General features: G+C 35.5%; 3 protein-coding genes across 10 annotated transcripts; all 3 read right to left on the bottom strand.

The window, feature by feature from the left end:
* Positions 1–462: 462 nt before the first annotated feature.
* Positions 463–3,585, bottom strand: LOC17876290 (ribokinase). 7 transcript variants are annotated; one of them, XM_023779688.1, is made up of 12 exons: positions 3,502–3,585; positions 3,337–3,426; positions 3,178–3,255; positions 2,828–2,902; positions 2,681–2,733; positions 2,375–2,525; positions 2,107–2,217; positions 1,661–1,787; positions 1,195–1,295; positions 974–1,100; positions 837–889; positions 463–718 (listed from the first exon to the last, which is right to left on the bottom strand). In XM_023779688.1, the coding sequence occupies exons 1-12, from the start codon at positions 3,544–3,546 to the stop codon at positions 683–685; spliced, it is 1,047 nt and encodes a 348-aa protein (XP_023635456.1). In that variant the 5' UTR covers positions 3,547–3,585; the 3' UTR covers positions 463–682. The 7 variants fall into 7 exon arrangements, 4 of the variants coding, with proteins under 4 accessions (XP_023635456.1, XP_006280646.2, XP_023635459.1 ...); XM_006280584.2 differs by having other exon boundaries at positions 463–707; XM_023779691.1 differs by lacking the exon at positions 3,337–3,426 and having other exon boundaries at positions 463–707; positions 3,502–3,561.
* A 1,428-nt stretch (positions 3,586–5,013) lies between these two features.
* Positions 5,014–7,263, bottom strand: LOC17874650 (methylthioribose-1-phosphate isomerase). Its single transcript, XM_006280594.2, has 8 exons — positions 7,039–7,263; positions 6,891–6,946; positions 6,645–6,803; positions 6,453–6,555; positions 6,136–6,278; positions 5,895–6,000; positions 5,327–5,734; positions 5,014–5,239 (listed from the first exon to the last, which is right to left on the bottom strand). Exons 1-8 carry the CDS (start codon positions 7,108–7,110, stop codon positions 5,174–5,176), a joined length of 1,113 nt encoding a protein of 370 aa, XP_006280656.1. The 5' UTR covers positions 7,111–7,263; the 3' UTR covers positions 5,014–5,173.
* Positions 7,264–7,417: 154 nt separating this feature from the next.
* LOC17875166 (DNA polymerase alpha catalytic subunit) lies at positions 7,418–15,778 on the bottom strand. 2 transcript variants are annotated; one of them, XM_023779673.1, is made up of 30 exons: positions 14,680–15,778; positions 14,440–14,610; positions 14,266–14,349; positions 14,092–14,166; positions 13,943–14,007; positions 13,679–13,769; positions 13,400–13,585; positions 13,053–13,216; positions 12,860–12,974; positions 12,424–12,600; positions 12,238–12,351; positions 11,874–11,993; positions 11,469–11,783; positions 11,304–11,393; positions 10,784–10,902; positions 10,629–10,701; positions 10,480–10,536; positions 10,292–10,384; positions 9,916–10,038; positions 9,742–9,839; positions 9,617–9,662; positions 9,411–9,524; positions 9,216–9,299; positions 8,928–9,134; positions 8,763–8,839; positions 8,415–8,625; positions 8,235–8,288; positions 8,011–8,130; positions 7,848–7,922; positions 7,418–7,749 (listed from the first exon to the last, which is right to left on the bottom strand). In XM_023779673.1, the coding sequence occupies exons 1-30, from the start codon at positions 15,655–15,657 to the stop codon at positions 7,606–7,608; spliced, it is 4,440 nt and encodes a 1,479-aa protein (XP_023635441.1). In that variant the 5' UTR covers positions 15,658–15,778; the 3' UTR covers positions 7,418–7,605. The 2 variants fall into 2 exon arrangements, with proteins under 2 accessions (XP_023635441.1, XP_006279895.1); XM_006279833.2 differs by having other exon boundaries at positions 7,418–7,746.
* Between the last annotated feature and the right edge of the window lie 1,673 nt (positions 15,779–17,451).

Here is a 17,451-nt window from a genome sequence, read left to right as displayed (position 1 = left end):
TAATTAACCAAAAATACATTGAAAATCTAAATTACAAAAAAAATTTTTTTTAAATAAATAGAACCATCTGTATCAGAAAATGGTTTAATAATTTCTTGTAAGAAGTAAACAAAAAAAGAAAAAAATAATGAATTATTTAATATTTTTTTCAGAAAATACACGAAATTTTTTCGTTGAAAGAACAATACGCAAACTAAAATATACAAAATGTTTACAACTGCGTTAACGTCGTTAAAAATCGTAACAAAGGTATGTAAAGAATTGGAAAATTAAAATAGTTTATGTATTTTTACCTCAACTATAAATTAGTTCGTGTAATTTTTCTAAAAAGTAGTACATTTCTCTGATAAATATCAAATAAATCATGTTTTTAAAAAATATTTCTAATTATTTGTACCAAAAATTGTGAATATTTTTCTGTTTGGTACTTTGTTCACATGGTACACGTAAAGTAAGACGGTGTCACACAAACGAGAATCTGACTTGGCATTTCTCGTAACATACAATGATACAATATTTTATTTTTCATTTCATTTTTCATACAAAATTATATACAGACGTTTTTATAAGACTTTGACTCTATTGAGACGTCAAGAAGACTTAGAAAATTTAGACTACGGTCGTGTTCCAAAGAACGTTGCAAGGTTTGGATCACTACGAAATGGAAGAGTTGTTCGAGCTCCTAAACCTCTGCAGCAGCAAGCAGCCTACACAAAATCTCAAAACGCAAGCAAATCCTTCAATTTGCAATTTCAGATCAAAACGCGTTATCAAATAGCGTCACGATTTTTAAGTCAACTTAAGCAATTATGTATAAAACAAAACCAAAAACTTACGACTCGAGTTGCAAATGTCAACATTTCCTCTAGAGCCATGTCTGTGCACAGACCTGTGAGAACGTAAAGATTGAATGATTGAGTAGGTTTGATTAGGTTTTAAATGTGTTTTGGCTCAAAACTTGGTTTAGTTTTACCATAAAGCAAAGCTCCAATAAAGGCATCTCCGGCTCCTGTTGTGTCTATAAGCTCTGAGGAAGGTATTTTCTCAGCTGTTACTATAACCAACCTCCCTGTAACATTCCCTGCCAGTCTAGTCACTAGCTGAGTATGGTAAGAGAAATGAAGATATATATATTCATTAACAAAAAAAAGTGGAACTTGTGAGAAATTATGAATCTTTAAAACGTTTATTTACCGATGAATTGCAGACCGGTAAGATACTTGTATAGTCTGTGCTTTGCTTCAGAGACTCGTGTAGTTCATCTATGTCTGTTTCTTCTTCTGAACCTGAAATCTCTGTTGATACAGAAAGGGAAGAAATGTTCGTTCATACACGAGAAGTATGTTAGCATGTACTTAAATTTTGAATGTTACATTGACCAACGACAAGCCTTATACTCAATTACACATACGTCTTACTTCTTCATAAGCTCGTTTTATAAAGTTTGAGTACTACCCTCATGGTTATGATATATTTATATAGTCCTAGTGTCCTAGATATGTCAGATTCAATCATCTCCTTCTCATACATATTTGAAAAGTATAAAAACTGAAACACCAAATGACCAATTATGGAGAAAGAACATGATATGTGGTCCTACTAAGTCAAAAAATTGTGATCATTGGATGATTGCAAATAGGGAAATCGAGAATTAACTCACCATTGGAACATCGCTCGAGCATCACACAACCGTGTTCCCCCAAAGTCATGATCACAAATTTTAGCTTTGGTAATCTAATGAGCATAGAGAGAAGTGCACTGGGAGATGATGGTGACTCTGTCCAATCCTGTTTTTCCAATCAATCATTAAGGATTATATACAGTGATTATACACCAACACAATTCTGATGCAAGAACTTGTGTAACTAGTAACAAACCCTTCATCAGGTGTCATAAAGAGTAATCGAGCCATCTAGTTCAGCAGAAGTACACCATAGGTTCATTTTAACTCATAAGTTATAGATTCCATATAATTCAGTTTCTTAGAAACTTAAGTCACTCTTTATAACCACAAAAACCAACATTTAATCCTAGAAATTGATTTCGCTAATGATATATGAACCAATGGATCCATAGGTTACAGAAACGTTCTGCGAACACTCTCACCTGAGGGAAGTTTGTAGAGCAAACAGCATAATCAGCTAAGTCAAGAAACTCGTTAAGCCCTTTCCTTATTTTCTCCGCATCAATTAATATTGAAATATTCTTGCTATGTGCCTGCATAAGAAAAAATCTCTTTACTACAAGTTCCCAGTATAGCATGATGTGGTATGCTCAAACTGAATCAGGCAAAACAAAGCAGATTCCTAACTAATCATTCCCGACCAAAAACCATAAATGAGTGATGAAGAACTGTAGTGATAGCAAAACACACCTTTTGCGCAAGAAGCAATTCGGCTTCACGGGACCTTCCATTTACATACAAAACTCTAACTCCATCAAGCACAGATAAAAGTAGAGACTCAGTAAGGTCATCTGAGAGCAAAGGAGGATACCCTGGAGTGTATATACACGTACGCGTATTCCTAGAAATTAGTTATACATAAACTTCAAAATTCGATAGAAATGTATTATACAGCGCATGCTTTTGTCCTATATATCAACATTGTATGATTAGCAAAATGGAAAATCCAAAATTAGAGATCACAGAACCACACAACAACAGCTTAACTTTACCCACGTTTGGTTATCTACAATGATGTAATTAAAATGTGAAGCTCCATCTTTAGCATTCTGAGAAGATGGAAAACAAAAAAGAGCTGTAGTTTTATTATATCATCTACATTGAATTGATATACATTGTCTCAACTATTTATCATGAACTTACCAAACAAAACGAAGTATCCACGCCGCTAGACTCGAGTTCCTCTAACATATAACGGCCTTGAGAATCATTAGCAACCTAAGAAAAAATATCTTGTGAGAAACACAAAATCTGTATTCCTGATTCAAAGGACTACATTTTCAACTTCCAAGTGTAAAAATTACTACAATTTTGACTTTTATTGCCACTACTCCGCAGGAGATTTTTACGAATTAAGCCGTGCTTTAATCGTTTAAAACAACATTTCTAATTGCAATATTTTCAATCAGGATTTTGGCAGTGAGTTCTACACTAAATCCACAAATCCGGAACTGTACCAAAGACAAAACGCAAAGAAGTTGTAATAATATGACCTTAGCTAAGATTCGAGAAGGCAAACCCAAACGAGCAACACATGTTAAAGAGTTGCCAGTGTTTCCACCTCCTTGGACCTGAACCAAAAAATAAAAAACCATAGAAACTAAAAAATCAAGTCAACGAAGAATCAACAACGAAGAGATCTTGTAATAGACCTTGGAGCTAGTGCACCGGATCTTCTGATTAGGAATTGGGAAAGACGATACTGTGGCTAAGTAATCGAGACAGAGTTGACCACAACCAAGCTACACAGAATCTAGTTTAGTGTTTATCAATTCAAGAAAATAAGAAGAGAGAGAGAGAGAGAGAGAGATACGTACGACGACTGGTTGGGTCGGGGTTGCTTCGTCGGAGCAAGATGACATAATCGGAGCTCCGGCTATGAGTTGATTTCGAAGTGGGAGGGAGAGATGGCATGGTATTTTTATAGGAGACCAAGCTTTGGTTTGGTTAGACCGTAACCAAACCGAGTTAGATTAAATCAAACCGGGTAAATTTTTCTTTTTCTATGTTGGTTTAGTAGAGAGTCTTTTATGGTGCAATGTCTTGGACATATCCTACAAAACTCTTTTTTTTTTTTTTTGTAGTTCATGGAAGTTACATAGTGGAATAGAGAAAATTATTAAAAATACTGTGACTTATTTAATATTTGGGGTCGTTGTTAGAAAATACATTAACTATTTTACAATTGATAATAAAAAATACACAAACTGTTTTGATTTTTTAATTTTCTATTTATTATGGTTACGATTTTCAACGAAGTTAAGGCAATTGTAAACACTATTACAATTACTATTTTGTGAAGAAGACTTATTCTTGTCATAGCTATAATCATACCAACTTTTTTTTATATATCTTAATTTTATCTTCAATTTCTGTTTTCTCAAAGTTAAAATTTTGTTAGGATTAGGGATTTTTTTTTTAAAAAAGGAATAAAGAGGCAAATAATATTTACGATTCCATCATTATCATTAAAAATCATAACCATGAAAGATGGAACAAAAAAGTAGAATAATTTATTTATTTTTTGTCAACTACAAATTAGTTTCTGTAGGTTTCAAATAAAATAAAAAAGTTTATATATTTTTCTTACAAATATTAAATAACTCATTTTTATTTTTGGAATATTTTCTTAGTGGAATATAAAAGACTAATCACAAAAGACCAAACATCAAGTGGAGAGACCTGACCACACAAATACAGTTCATTAGTCGAGACTTGACTGAAGAACGTAAGTTATGGTTTTCGATATACATAATCGAAGAGTTAAAAGACCGAAGACCCAAAACCATTTTCCAAATTTATTGTATTTCAGTCATCATCTGAGAAAAGGCTGCATATGTCATAGCCTGAGATAAAAAACCGCATCCGCAAATATCTGTATCCGTATCCGATTTTTTATCCGAAAAACGGATATCCGGGAAAACGGATACCGAAACGGATAGTAAATTATGGAGGATTCAGATAGTAAATTATGGAGGATTCGGATACGGATACGGATAATGCGGTTTTATAAAACGGATAACGGTTATCCGCTTTTTTTTGTTTTTATTGAAAAACCCGGATATCATATATTTAGATACGGATATCCGGTATTTTGGTTTAAAATACATAGTATTTTGATTATTTTTTTTTCATTTTTTTCGTTTTTTCACGGATATCCGGATTTTCGGATACGGCTACGGATTCTAAAATCACGGATAATACGGATGCGGATGCAGATGCGGATTTTCCAAAAAAAAGCGGATATCCGCTCCGTTAACAGGGCTAATATGCACTATTATTATTGTACTTTTTCATTTAGATGATCAGAAAAAGAAAAAGGAATGAAGTTCATTATTTCTTAATCCAGGACAATCTTTATTTCGTGTGTATTCAGTAGCTTAAAACATTACAAAGCTGATTGTTTTGTAATCAAGTATTGTGCGTTGTTGCAATAATATAAGAAGGAAACATTCTGCAAACCAAAAAGTTGCCTATACAACTTCACTTTTATGTCATCTTCTTGGCAAAACTGCTTATGTCGAATGCATCATTGTCATTCTTTGTTATGATCCCCTGCACATGCATTACATTCTTTGTTATGACCCTCTGCATATAAATCTTGAATAAACCGGAACAAGTATCATCTTTGGAAAAACAAACCTTCTCAGTTATGATTCCTGCGATCAGCTCAGCTGGAGTCACATCAAAAGCCGGGTTCCAAACAGAGATCCCTGGTGCTGCAATGCGTTCACCAAGTCCTCCATGTGTGTTTAGTAACTCCTTCGCTGTTCTTTCTTCTATCACTATTTCTTTCCCTGATGAAAGTGAAAGATCAACTGAGGTGAGAGGTGCAGCAACATAAAATGGGATCCCGTGATGTTTTGCGCACAGGGCCAGACTGTATGTCCCAATCTTGTTAGCAGTATCACCATTTGAAGCCACACGGTCTGCTCCAACAATGACACCATCTACACGACCGTCTTTCATCAGTGCAGCTGCAGCTGAGTCTGCAATGAGAGTCGCAGGGATCTTCTCATGCACTAACTCAAACGCTGTAAGCCTCGACCCCTGTCAAATGGAGGGAAATATTCAAGAGTGATATCTCCTACTTTACTTTACCATCTTATTGATTATGACAAAAAGCAAGCTATCGTCCCAAACAACTAACCGTATTCTTCAGATTCTTACAAACATTTAAATATAAAGAACTTTAATTCAGGAGTTTTACTTGATTGAATGGACGAGTTTCTGTGCAGTATGCTCTTTCTAAAACTCCTTGTGTGTGGAGTGCACGTATAACACCGAGGGCAGTACCATATCCGGCAGTAGCAAGGCTACAGAGAAAAAAATAGGAATTCTTAGTTACTTTCTAACTTGTAATCTGACACAAACATAAGTAAAACCCAGCTCTACTTGGTTTAAACATCCAAATGTATTTATGCAATTCAGAATTTATCTAAAACTCAAACCTGCCAGTGTTGCAATGTGTTAGAACAGAAAGCTTGTCAGGATTTTGGGCTTGCTGCCTCAGTAAGCTTGAACCAAAGTTCCCTATTGCCTTGTTTGAAGCAACATCATCTTCGAGCATATTCTCAGCAGCTTCAATATATGCCTGAGGAACAACAACAAGACACAGCGAATGAAGTGAACTTACAAACGCAAAAGGCTTAGCTTTTCGTAAAGTAAATTCAACGACCAAGATATCACTCCTTAGTCCAAATCCGATATAGCACATTTAACGACGAAACTATCACCCCTAACCAACTCTTACGAAATGTCGCAGTACCTTGAAAATAGACTTAGGTTCAATGGCAGTAGTAGCCAAGGCGTTTTTTATAACTTGTTTAAGTTTCACTGCAGCATCTGCAAGATTAACTGCTGTTGGCCGGCTGAAGAAGAAACATATACAAAAGCAAAGGACTTTAGAATCATCATCACAAAGCAATCAAGATGCAAATTTTATCTAAAAATTCAGTACCTTGACACTAAATAATCCAACTTGTTATCAAGAAAAGCAACAGCATCAGTAGATGAGCCATCAAAACCATTAAAGTTGAAAACTTCAACAGCTAAAGACAGAGCAGCAGCAATGGCTATAGCAGGAGCACCACGTACAACCATCTCCTGTATTGCTTTCCTAATGAACATCGAAAACTATTAAAAACATTTGCGCAATTCCCTTAATTCAAGAAGCATCTTTTCAATGGAAAGGTATGAACTTTACCATCCGTCTGCAGTATCACGGATCTCTAAGTAAGTGGTTTCCAATGGAAGCTTCCTCTGCTCCGAAATTTAGATTGAAACTTTTGAGATTAGAACAAGTGATGATGATGATTTGAGAAATTGTGAAAAAGGGTTTTTTCTAGAGGAACCTGATCGAGTAATTGGAGAGAGCCAGGCTTGTAACAGATAGACTTGAGAGTGGTGTCTCCTTCGCTTGACATGGATTTGACTGTGGATGAAACCTAACAGACGATGTCGTTTCTTCAGTCTTTGAATGAGAGAGACAACACAAACAAGTAATTGTTTCACTGATTGGTTTCGGAAATAAAAGGGAAAAGGTAAAGACTGTGGTGGGGTGGGTTATAAGAAAGAATCAGGTTCCTACAGCAACATGGCGGCGTGAAACGACCCGGCTTTGGTTTTTTTTTTTTTGTTATGTTTTGTTTTTGTCAATTTGCTCCAAAAGGCATGAACATGGTTTTGTCTTAGCAAATACCGATGATGAAAGTTAAATCAATTCAAGAAATGTTGAGTCTTAACTTCTTTTTCTTGATCAGTATCACTTGTAAAATACAGTAGTATATGGATGGATGGGGAGCAACAAAGGAGCAAGTCCAACACTAGACAAAATGAGTAGCATGATTTATAAATTCTAATGATGTCAAAAGATGATATAATTTTAACTACATGAATTGGTTATTACAAATTTACAACTATCAAATGGCTATGTCTGTCAGTTGCAGCCATCCGTACGCACACCGGTCTCGTATACTTCGAGCCATGGATGCTGCTGACTCAACCGCAGGTCTTATCTTCGTCATTGCTTTCTCTACTTGAATTCTGACACCAACATCCATCTGCTTTTTTAAAAATGCCAGCGAGGTTATTAGGGATCTAGAGAACAGAAATTGATTGTGATAACATTTACATTAGAAGTAGTGAGGTTGAAAGTAGAAACCTTTTCTAGAGAGCATTGTGTGTCTAAGATGTGGCAAAAGTATGATAGCTGCCTGTACAAGTCTGCTTCAGTGTACTGTAATAAGACAAAGCTGGGAGTCAAAAGTTGTCCAATAAAGCAACAGAAAGATAGGAGTTTTTACAAGGAGGATGAGGGCTTATACCTTTCTTAAGAGGGTTCCATTACAATTAGGATAGTTTGGGCAAACTGTTCCCCGTTCACGGTCACCGAGCAGACGAAAGTTGGGGCTGCGTGTTGTGTATTTGCAAGACTCATCGTCACACTGTTGAAGGCAAAATGTACAAGAATTTCGTAAGCATAACTTAATAACAACAGGAGTTCAGGGCAGTGGATATAAATGAGGCAAGTGAGAAGGTTTATGTGCACCATCATTATGCCTTTGTAGTACATTGACACAAACCCATCAATCTGCCTTTTCACCTGAAATGCATGATAATATGTTAATTACCAAAGCATTTGTTCTACAGGCCAAATCAGAAGGATACAAAAGAATTATAGTTTAAGAAACGTAGAAATTAGGATTCTTTTCAAGAAAGCTTTGCCTACCTGGTTAGCTATCATTGCAGGGGATATTCTTCTTGTGCTACCTTCTGCTTCGCATTTCGGGCAATGCAGTTTAAGCCAGAATATAGAATCAGATTCCTCTGTTTCAGTTTTGTAACTGATCGGCGCACAAACTGAGCTAGTAATCGATGGACAGGTGAAAGCAGCTGAGCAGCTAGGGCATGCTAATGCTAATGGCTCACAGCTTTTATATCTGCGCGTTTAAAATGTAAATTATGTTGTTGTAGATATTGAATTCTAAGAATAACGAAAATCCTGGTGAAAAAATATTTTAGGAAGGAAGCCTGAAAGCAAACTACAAATGGGATAAGAATCAAAAGATAGTATTACCTTTCTTGCTCGCTTGTAGCAAACAAGAGAGATGTAGAAGGATCACTGCCCGTAGTAACGTTTGATCTGCTTCGATACTATAGAAAAAGACAAAAAATAAAAAGATGACATTATTTCCAATAATTAAATATTGAACTGGAATTTGGCTTTAAATGAACGCTTTACCTTTGATGGGTCAAGTCCTAAACACTCGGCTAATCTCTCAGGACTTGTGCCCTGAATCTCTGCGCATAAACGAGATACCACTGGATGAATCTGCTGTGCCAAGTAATAATCTATGTCAACCAACCATCTGCTGTCGTCTGATTTCACCTCATCAGGATGCCTAGCACGTTCAGCAATCCCTGCTGAGCTTGCTAAACTAGTATTACCCTGCAATGAGGAAGGTAAGAAATTTAGCAGAAAGACAATTTGGTATTGGATAGTATTAAGCTGGTCTTCTGTGTTGGAAACCTGTTCATAGCAGATAATATACGGTACGGTATTCTTAGCACTGAAACCTTCTTTATAACCACGTTGCCTCATTCTGAGGGCGACCTGAGAAGACGATTCAACCGCACAGTCAGAGCTCGGGAAAATGTGACAACTACAATTTTTTAAGAATAACTCTAGTGAGCAATAATGCGAATAATAGGCTCTCACAGTCACCTGAACGTGTGGTTGGCTTTTGGAATCTGGATAAGCTTCGGGTGACTTAGTCAATGCCTTGGTGATGACATACTTCTCAAGTGCAACTTGCCCATTTCTCATTTCCTCTTTTATCTGTTGCATGGACAAAGTATCATGTATTGGATGATAAAGAAGAGCAAGCTAATTATCAAAGGTTAATAAATGGGGGAGTTAACAAAGATTACCTTCACAAGTTCGGTATGAATTGCTTCAACAACATCCTCACACGACCTGCAAAGAAGACAAGAATTTGTTGTGCTTTGTAAGAGAGAGTAAACATAATGCTTTTAGTGAATGTTCTAGAACATACCCTCCATACAAGATTTTAGCCAAGCATAAATCTCCAATTTCCTTGGAGAGCAAGCTCCAATCTCGACGAACCATGTCCACACCTTTCCTTTCAATGTCCTGCATTGAGAATGCATCTAGTACCCAAACATTGTTTAAAAGAAAAGGTAGCGAGAATGTGTAAATTATATATTACCTCGCAAATCTTCCCGTCCTTGAACTGCAACTTGATGGCGGCATACTTCTTTTTCCTAAGAAGAAGCATTCTCTTATATATGCCATCACATTCAATCTTCAGACATCTATACTTCTTATTGACCTAGAAATTGAAAAAAGAGAAGGTGAGACCCAAATCAAATGTCTGCTATTTTACATTGTAATTTGTCTACAATTTGCTCCAAAAGCACTCTTCCCAATAATAGTTATACCAATTTGAGTTCTCCATTGCGTGATGTTTCATGTATCAAGAAACCGAACATCAAAGTTGCAAACATTTATTGCATATTGGTTTAATCATCGAAAGGTTTGAATTAAGGGTAAAAAACTGGAGATAAATCTATTATCCAACCTACCTCTTGGATGACTTTTGCACCAATGGCTTTGACCTCTTCAATATCATCTAGTCCACTGTGAATCATGATTGAATCTGTGTCACCATAAATCACCTGTATAACAAAGCAAGAAGTTCAATTTTACACTTGATAAAGCAAAAATGTTGATACATTACATTGTTTTGTGCGACTCAACGTATAAGAGATACCTCTAGGTTTAGATGATTCTGGACAAGATCAACGGTTCTTTGCAGGATCTCCCTTCCCTGCAATGTTTGGGAATTAACCGGATCACACGAGAAATGGAGAAAAGCAAAGAAAAATTTATCACTAGAAACACATAGAAAGCAAAACCTACCTGTAGTGTTATGAGCTCTGCTAGAGGCTTAGCGTAGAATCTTGAATTAGAAAACCCAAGATATCCGTACAAACTGCGTTTAGAATGAAACATTAATATCAAAATGTGGTGAATGGGTATAATCGCCAGTAAAAGCTAAAGCCATAAATACAAACCTATTGGCTGTGAGCTTTAATGCATCCTGCCGAATGTCAAGCTCTCGGCACTTGAGACCTGTTTCCTTCTTCATCTTTAGTTTGACGGATTTCCTTATACTGACCAAATGTTCCATCAACTAAAACGAAGACATGTTGTGGTATTCATGATCTAATCTTTATTAGACTTGGCATAACAGAACAAGGAGAGAAAATCAAAGTCGTGGCACCAAAAAAGACATAGAGCTATAGTTTAGAACATGATGTCAAGATCAGTTATATTGAACTACAGCACACAGCAATCACCAATACAATACTGAAAAGTTGAGTCACATTATTCTGAAGATTTTGCGCATATACCTTGAGAGAAAATGAGGGAAAATATACTATTTTAACTTGTTGGGTTACTATTATTTTCCTATTAATTTCTGGTTTAGTTGGCCTGAGTGCCTGGCTTATAGATTTGGTGTTTGAAGACCTATAAAAGATCGAGTACAGAACCGAGAGAAGTCACAATAGAAAGAAACTAATGTAAACATACCTTTGGAAGAATTCCAGGTGTCTGACTAGAAGGTAAACGAGGAACTCCGTCTTCTGATCGTGGTATAGTCGTGAAACAGATATTATATTCCTGAAATTACGATGACATCAATCAAGTGGAAACAGCCATCCACAAGGCTTGAGTAATAGAAAACAGTCTGCTAACCTGTATAATAGACGGGTAAAGACTACTGAAATCGAGAAGCAACACATATTTGTCATATAGGCCTTTCTTTGGCTCCAAGACCAATCCACCAGCGTAGGCTGGACCCTTCTTTGTTTTGTTGTCCTTAGACGGATCATTTTCCGAAGCCAAGTCAACATCCAATTCATCTAAACTGTGGTCTTCTGGACCATGATTGATTCTTCTATTTGATGACTTTCTTTCCTTGATATGTTGCGAAAGTTTGTCTGGGAGAATATACTTTTTCGAGTGGAATGTATGTAGTAAGTAGTATTCATTTCTTTGCGCCCTGGCTCCCTGGTAAAGTGGTAATGAACAACAAAAAATATGTAAGACACCAGATAACGCTTGAGAGAGAGAGGAGAGCTAGAACAGGAGTCATTCAACCTGAAGAGTTTTACCCCAGAGATTGCCACTTATGTTGGTAAGCTGGAGAGTGAGAGGAAGAACGCTAAGATGAAACATGAGCTCCATGGATAACCATGCATCTGTCTCACCACATTCAATCTGAACCGAAGAAAACCAATAAGTTATAGCAATCAAACAACTAAGATGGAGTCATCACTTATCAACCTTAAGTCAACTAATGTTTCTCTGCAACTCCTTTACTTCTACATATGACTGGATCATTACCCTTCTCCAGTATGAAATAAATTATTTTGCTTGCAAGGAATCATAACCTATCGTCCCTAGTGAGGTAGTACCAGCTCGAACCATAAAACAGACATGAGTGGACAAACTAAGAACTTACAAGTTCCACAAGTGTTTTAGATGACTGAAACATTTTGGGAATATCATTAGGCGATATCTCTTTTCTGTCCCGGTTCAGCTGTGTCTTTGCAAGGTCTGTTAATGAATAACTGACCTGCAATAATCAGAAGGTTATAAGTGAGGGACGCAGCTTCAGCTGACTGCTTATAAGAGTTGAGCATCATACCTGCTTCAACAAGTCACGAGAACATAGATCTGTATCACATAAGAGTCTTCCAGCAATGCAAGACATAAGCCCTGGTGTAGCTCCGGATCCAAAATTAGTGTTCCCTTTAAGCTTAGGCATGAAAGAGCGTTTAAGACGGCCAATTTTGGACCACATGCTACTCAAAACTTTGCAAGCCTGCATGGTAATCATTTAGTTTTTTTAGAGAAAACAGAAGTTATGTTCATGTCTCTGTTAAACAGCGCATAAAACAAGAACTTGCTGTTTTATTAATGTTTCTTCTGCATAGAAGACAAGTCATTACAAAACTAATATAGTATCACGTTTACTGGAGCACACAATAGTTCCTTACAGAGTTAATGAAAAACACATCATAGAGGCGGGGGGGATGAAAGACATGTCCGGTTTTAAAGGTAAGAAAGAGTATTTGCTTTACCTGAGCTCTTTGGAGAAGGACATCCAGATCAAAACCTGATATATTATGTCCCACAAGAATATCACTGTCCAATTTGTTCAACTCCAGAAACAATCGGTTCAGCAATGCTCTTTCACTGCAGTAAGAAAAGGAAAACATATGTTGGATGAAAGCAGCATGAATTGCCATATACAGCAAAAGAGCTGTGAAATACCTGTTTTCAAAACTTAAAACACTGCAGCCGTTCTTTGAATTTCTGTCAACCACTTCTTTTTTCCAACCAATTGGGTAGCCGGTTCCTTCAGGATTCCTGACTACAGTGAAATGACTCAGAACACCAGATCGCTTTCTTTCTGGACCTGGCATTGGAACATCAATCTGAAAGACCAAGGAACTAGCTTAACACAAACAACACAAAAATAACTACTTGTGACTAGTAATGTCATGATCATACTTAAGAATGTAGTAGCATAACCATCAAGGTGACGAAAACTCATCTACACATTCCATATTATTCACAGAGAGAAACAATAGCTAAGAAGCAAATGTTGTAGAACAAACCTTGGCGTTATGAAAGCAGAGAACAGACGCAGAGACAATTTCGCTGATGTTCTGCTTTTCATTGACTATAGTCTTTAAGTTAATGGCTGTAACGACAGCAGGAGGATGAACCGTTTTTTCCTCCGGAACTGAAACGGTGATAACCTTGGGAGATTCAACAGTAATCTCAAACTTGCACCAGCTCACCTGCACAAGTGTCAAGTTCTCATTATTGGAAAAAAAAAAACAGAACTAAAATTCACTAGTAAGGATGATCATGGTACTTTTTCAAGGCCTTACTCGTTGAGATGGTGAAGTGGCAGAAAATATTGAAATTTTAAGCCAAGAAGGTCCCATGATCTTCCTTTTAAGGACAAAAAGCTCCAACGCACTGCATATAAATTAACTTAATACGGAGAGAAAAATTGCGCTGTGCTAAATTGACATAGCGGGCACACATAGTTAACTAAGAAGCTAAAGAAGGGACCAGTAAATGCAAACTCAACTAATAGACTATAAAAAGACAGGCAAAGGTAAATAAACTCAGCAATAAGACGCCAAAACCTGGTGTGAGAGCCGAGCACAGCGCAAAAAGATTCCCCTTTAAGGTCTTCTGGAAGTGGAGGATCCTATGACAACAAAGAAAAAAGTGTTATTGTGTTGAGTAAGGAAAGTACAAAAAAAAACAGACAACTTTTGAAGCTGAAATGTACCTTAAACGGATAATTAATCTTCAAAACATATTGTTCCCCAGCAGGCACATCAGGCCTGTCAAATGCATAGTTTCTCTGGTATTCATCAAAGGAGAACAGAACAGAAAGTCAAAAGAAAAGTTTTCATGCTAGAATACATGAAAAGTTAAAGTAAAGGTCCCAAAGGTACCAAACCTTGACAATTGCCATGCTATAATTTGAAACATTGAGTTGTAACAATTGCTGGGAAATTTCCTTCTTCAGTTTTGATGCCATTTCCTGAGAAGACACGGCCAAAAAACAATAAATAATAGAGGAAAAAAAAATTGCGTACTCTAAGCAATATGTAACACAAGTAGTCAAACTCACATGTAACTTCCCTCGGAAGGATTCAGGAGAAAGTCGAGACTCTTTCACCTCTTGCTCAAGCGTCATTAGTTCATGGGAAGGAAATATAGAATCATTTGGAATAGCGTAAACACATCTCTGGATATTCTTAACTACCACACAGCAACTCTTGTACGTATCTCCTATTTTAACCTGAGAAAGTATCCGAATTAATCTCACAGAAGACCAAAGTACAACAACTTAAAAGCAGAAGAGACTCACCTTCCCAAACAGATGTATTGTACCCATACTAGCACCAAAAGCCTCCTCATAAGCGTCAATAATGTAAAAACGAAGTGATCCATCAGCATCCAAATCAAATTCCGTTTGACATTCACAATCAGAACCAAATGGAACCTCATTCTCAGTTCCACCTTTTCCCATAGCTTCCTTCCAAGCAGCAGTGGCACTTAAAGCCGGATCCTTTTCTTTCATATCAATAGCTGCATTCAATGTAAATACCTCATTGCCACTGACATCACTTTGTCTAGAATCATTCTGAGGGATGACTTCAACAAACTCTGTCACTACTTCCTCTTCAATCAACTCTTTCCCCATGGAAACAATCGATACTACTGTGGATTCCGAATCCATTCTCGAGGTAACATGAACCAGATTCTTATTCAATGTAGCTGGTAGTTTCCTTCGCTTATGCCTTTCTCTATCAATATCATCAGGAGTAAACTCAGCTAATACCTCATCAAGAATACCCTCAGATTTAACCTTATCAATCTCTTTACCCTTCTTAAAACTCGAACTCGTAAACATTGAAGAAAGTCTCCCTTCACCTGTAATAGTAGCCGCAGCCTTAAGCGACACATTCACCTTCTTCTTCTTAATCTTCTCACTCTTCCTCCTCCTCTCACCACCATCGTCCGATTCATCATCACTCGACTCTAATCCACTGGGCTTCGACCAATCCTCCTCTTCACCTTCGTCGACATATCCCAAATCGCCACCTTCCTCATCGTTGACTACAAAACCGCGAGCTTCCTCACGCCGTCGGGAAACAAGGGTTTGGTACTCTTCATCACCGAATGTATCGTAAATAGGCTCTTCCAGCCTAATATCGTAACCACCACCGTTACGGAGTCCTCCTTGCCGAATAGCTTTTAGCCGCTCTAGGGCTTCCTTCCGATTGGACGCGTCCGCGCCGAGGCTGCGTTTCCGGCTAACTTCCCTCGAGTTATCGGTAGACATCTCAGGCGATTTTCAGCGGCGATTAGGATATGACCGCTAAGGAAGAAGAAGAGAGATTCGTTTGACTGAAGAAGAAGGGCTCCAAATTGAAGAAGATGAAGTTGTTTGATTTTCACAAAGTGGCCGCCAAATTCTCGAGAGCTCCTCTGAGCAAATATTTTTTTTATCATTTTTCGAATTTATTAAATATGGCATATAATGAAAATATATTACATAAACGTTTTTACGATCCTATTACATTTACCATTGACATTACTTAACGACTCCACTACTTGCATTAATTTGCATAATTAATCTTTTGAGAATTTTTGAGAAATGCTTTTTTTTTTAAATCAACCACACATTTATTAAAATTGAACTCTTATGGTTGAGAAATGCCCTTTTAGTCTACCTTTTTAAAAGTACCTTCATTTTCTATTCATTTTCAAAAATATCTCTCTTTTTTATCCATTTTCAAAAATATATCTTTTCAAATATGAAAAATTATAAACTTTTATATGGTTCATAAGCTACATCAAGATCATCATTACTATTGAAAGACTAAATCCAAATATTTATAAGGTTTTAAAAGGTTCTAAACGGCATTTGTAAGGTTTTTATAAGGTTTTTAAAAGGTTTACAAAGTTTTTATAAAGTTTTTGAATGATTTTTAAAAGGTTTTTAAAAGTTATTTATACGGTATTTATGAAATATATATGTAAATTTATACACATATAAAGATAATTTGTGTCTATAAATATAAGCTTACACATATTTTTTGATAAATTCCAAAATTTATAATGATTTTCAAAATTTATAATGATTTTTTGATAAAATTAGAAAGAGGGATATTTTTAAAAAGTAGTATTGGAAAAAGGATGTTTTTAAAATTCCCTCATTAATCTTTATAATATTAAAAAAGAAATACGATTTAAAATCATTGGAAACGTATAATTCTAATTTCATAATTATCCCTTAATTATTGTTTTTAGAAAAAGAATTTAGAAATCAATGATAATTTGAAATTAATGAAAAATACATTTGGATCGACCAATTAAAATTTTCAAGTCCACGCGTATTTCATTTACATCTTACCAAAAATTAATAAAATATTAATGATAAATAAATAAAGTTAATTATGATATATTCTAATTAAATCTTGACTTTTAATCAACTGAATATGAAAAAAATATATGAACTTTTTTTGTTACAAAATACATATTTTAATTATTAATAAAATAAATAAAGAGAATTTTTGAGAAATATTTCGGTGTACCCTTTTTAAAAAGATATCTTTTTTATCTATCTATCTATTTTCAAAAATACCTCTGGTTAAATATGCAAAATTATAAAGTTTTATATGGTTTATAAGGTATTTCTATATAATAATTACTATTGGGAGATTCGATACAAATATTTTATAATGTTTTCAAATGTTTTAAATCGTTTTTACAAGTTTTACAAGGTTTTTAAAAGGGTTTATAAGGTTTTTACAATAATCTTGTAAATATTTATTTATGATATTTTATTTTGATATATTTTTATTTTAAAATTTACAAAAATAAAACGAAACTGGCTTCAAAATTTCGAAACTGAGATTACATATCAATTTAAAATTAGGCATTTGTAATGATCAATTAAATTTTGATAATTATGGTATTTTTCAATGTTATGAAAATAAGAAAAACCAAAATTTTAGAAGATATTCTCCAGAACATTTTATGTTTATGAAAAAAAAAATATTAATTGTTTACAAAAATTCTACGAATCAAAGCCTTATATTAATCCTTCATTTTCACAAAAACTATATACATT

This window comes from Capsella rubella, unplaced genomic scaffold (assembly GCF_000375325.1).
Source record: "Capsella rubella cultivar Monte Gargano unplaced genomic scaffold, Caprub1_0 scaffold_8, whole genome shotgun sequence".
NCBI classification, from domain to species: Eukaryota; Viridiplantae; Streptophyta; class Magnoliopsida; order Brassicales; family Brassicaceae; genus Capsella; species Capsella rubella.
The sequence above is the reverse complement of the archived record's forward strand: the minus strand, read 5'-3'. Positions and strand labels throughout refer to the sequence as shown.

Excerpts from the sequence above, each read along its gene's own strand:
- LOC17876290 (XM_006280584.2), bottom strand. The coding sequence starts at position 3,546 with ATGTCATCTTGCTCCGACGAAGCAACCCCGACCCAACCAGTCGTC. Across the intron at positions 3,427-3,501 it reads CCCCGACCCAACCAGTCGTC|CTTGGTTGTGGTCAACTCTG; the intron begins GTACGTATCTCT and ends GATTCTGTGTAG. Across the intron at positions 2,526-2,680 it reads ATCATTGTAGATAACCAAAC|GAATACGCGTACGTGTATAT; the intron begins GTGGGTAAAGTT and ends ACTAATTTCTAG.
- LOC17875166 (XM_023779673.1), bottom strand. The coding sequence starts at position 15,657 with ATGTCTACCGATAACTCGAGGGAAGTTAGCCGGAAACGCAGCCTCGGC. Across the intron at positions 12,352-12,423 it reads CTCGTGACTTGTTGAAGCAG|GTCAGTTATTCATTAACAGA; the intron begins GTATGATGCTCA and ends TGATTATTGCAG. Across the intron at positions 9,840-9,915 it reads AGGACGGGAAGATTTGCGAG|GACATTGAAAGGAAAGGTGT; the intron begins GTAATATATAAT and ends TTCTCAATGCAG.
- LOC17874650 (XM_006280594.2), bottom strand. The coding sequence starts at position 7,110 with ATGTCAAGCGAAGGAGACACCACTCTCAAGTCTATCTGTTACAAGCCT. Across the intron at positions 6,947-7,038 it reads CTCTCCAATTACTCGATCAG|AGGAAGCTTCCATTGGAAAC; the intron begins GTTCCTCTAGAA and ends ATTTCGGAGCAG. Across the intron at positions 6,804-6,890 it reads CGTGATACTGCAGACGGATG|GAAAGCAATACAGGAGATGG; the intron begins GTAAAGTTCATA and ends GATGTTCATTAG.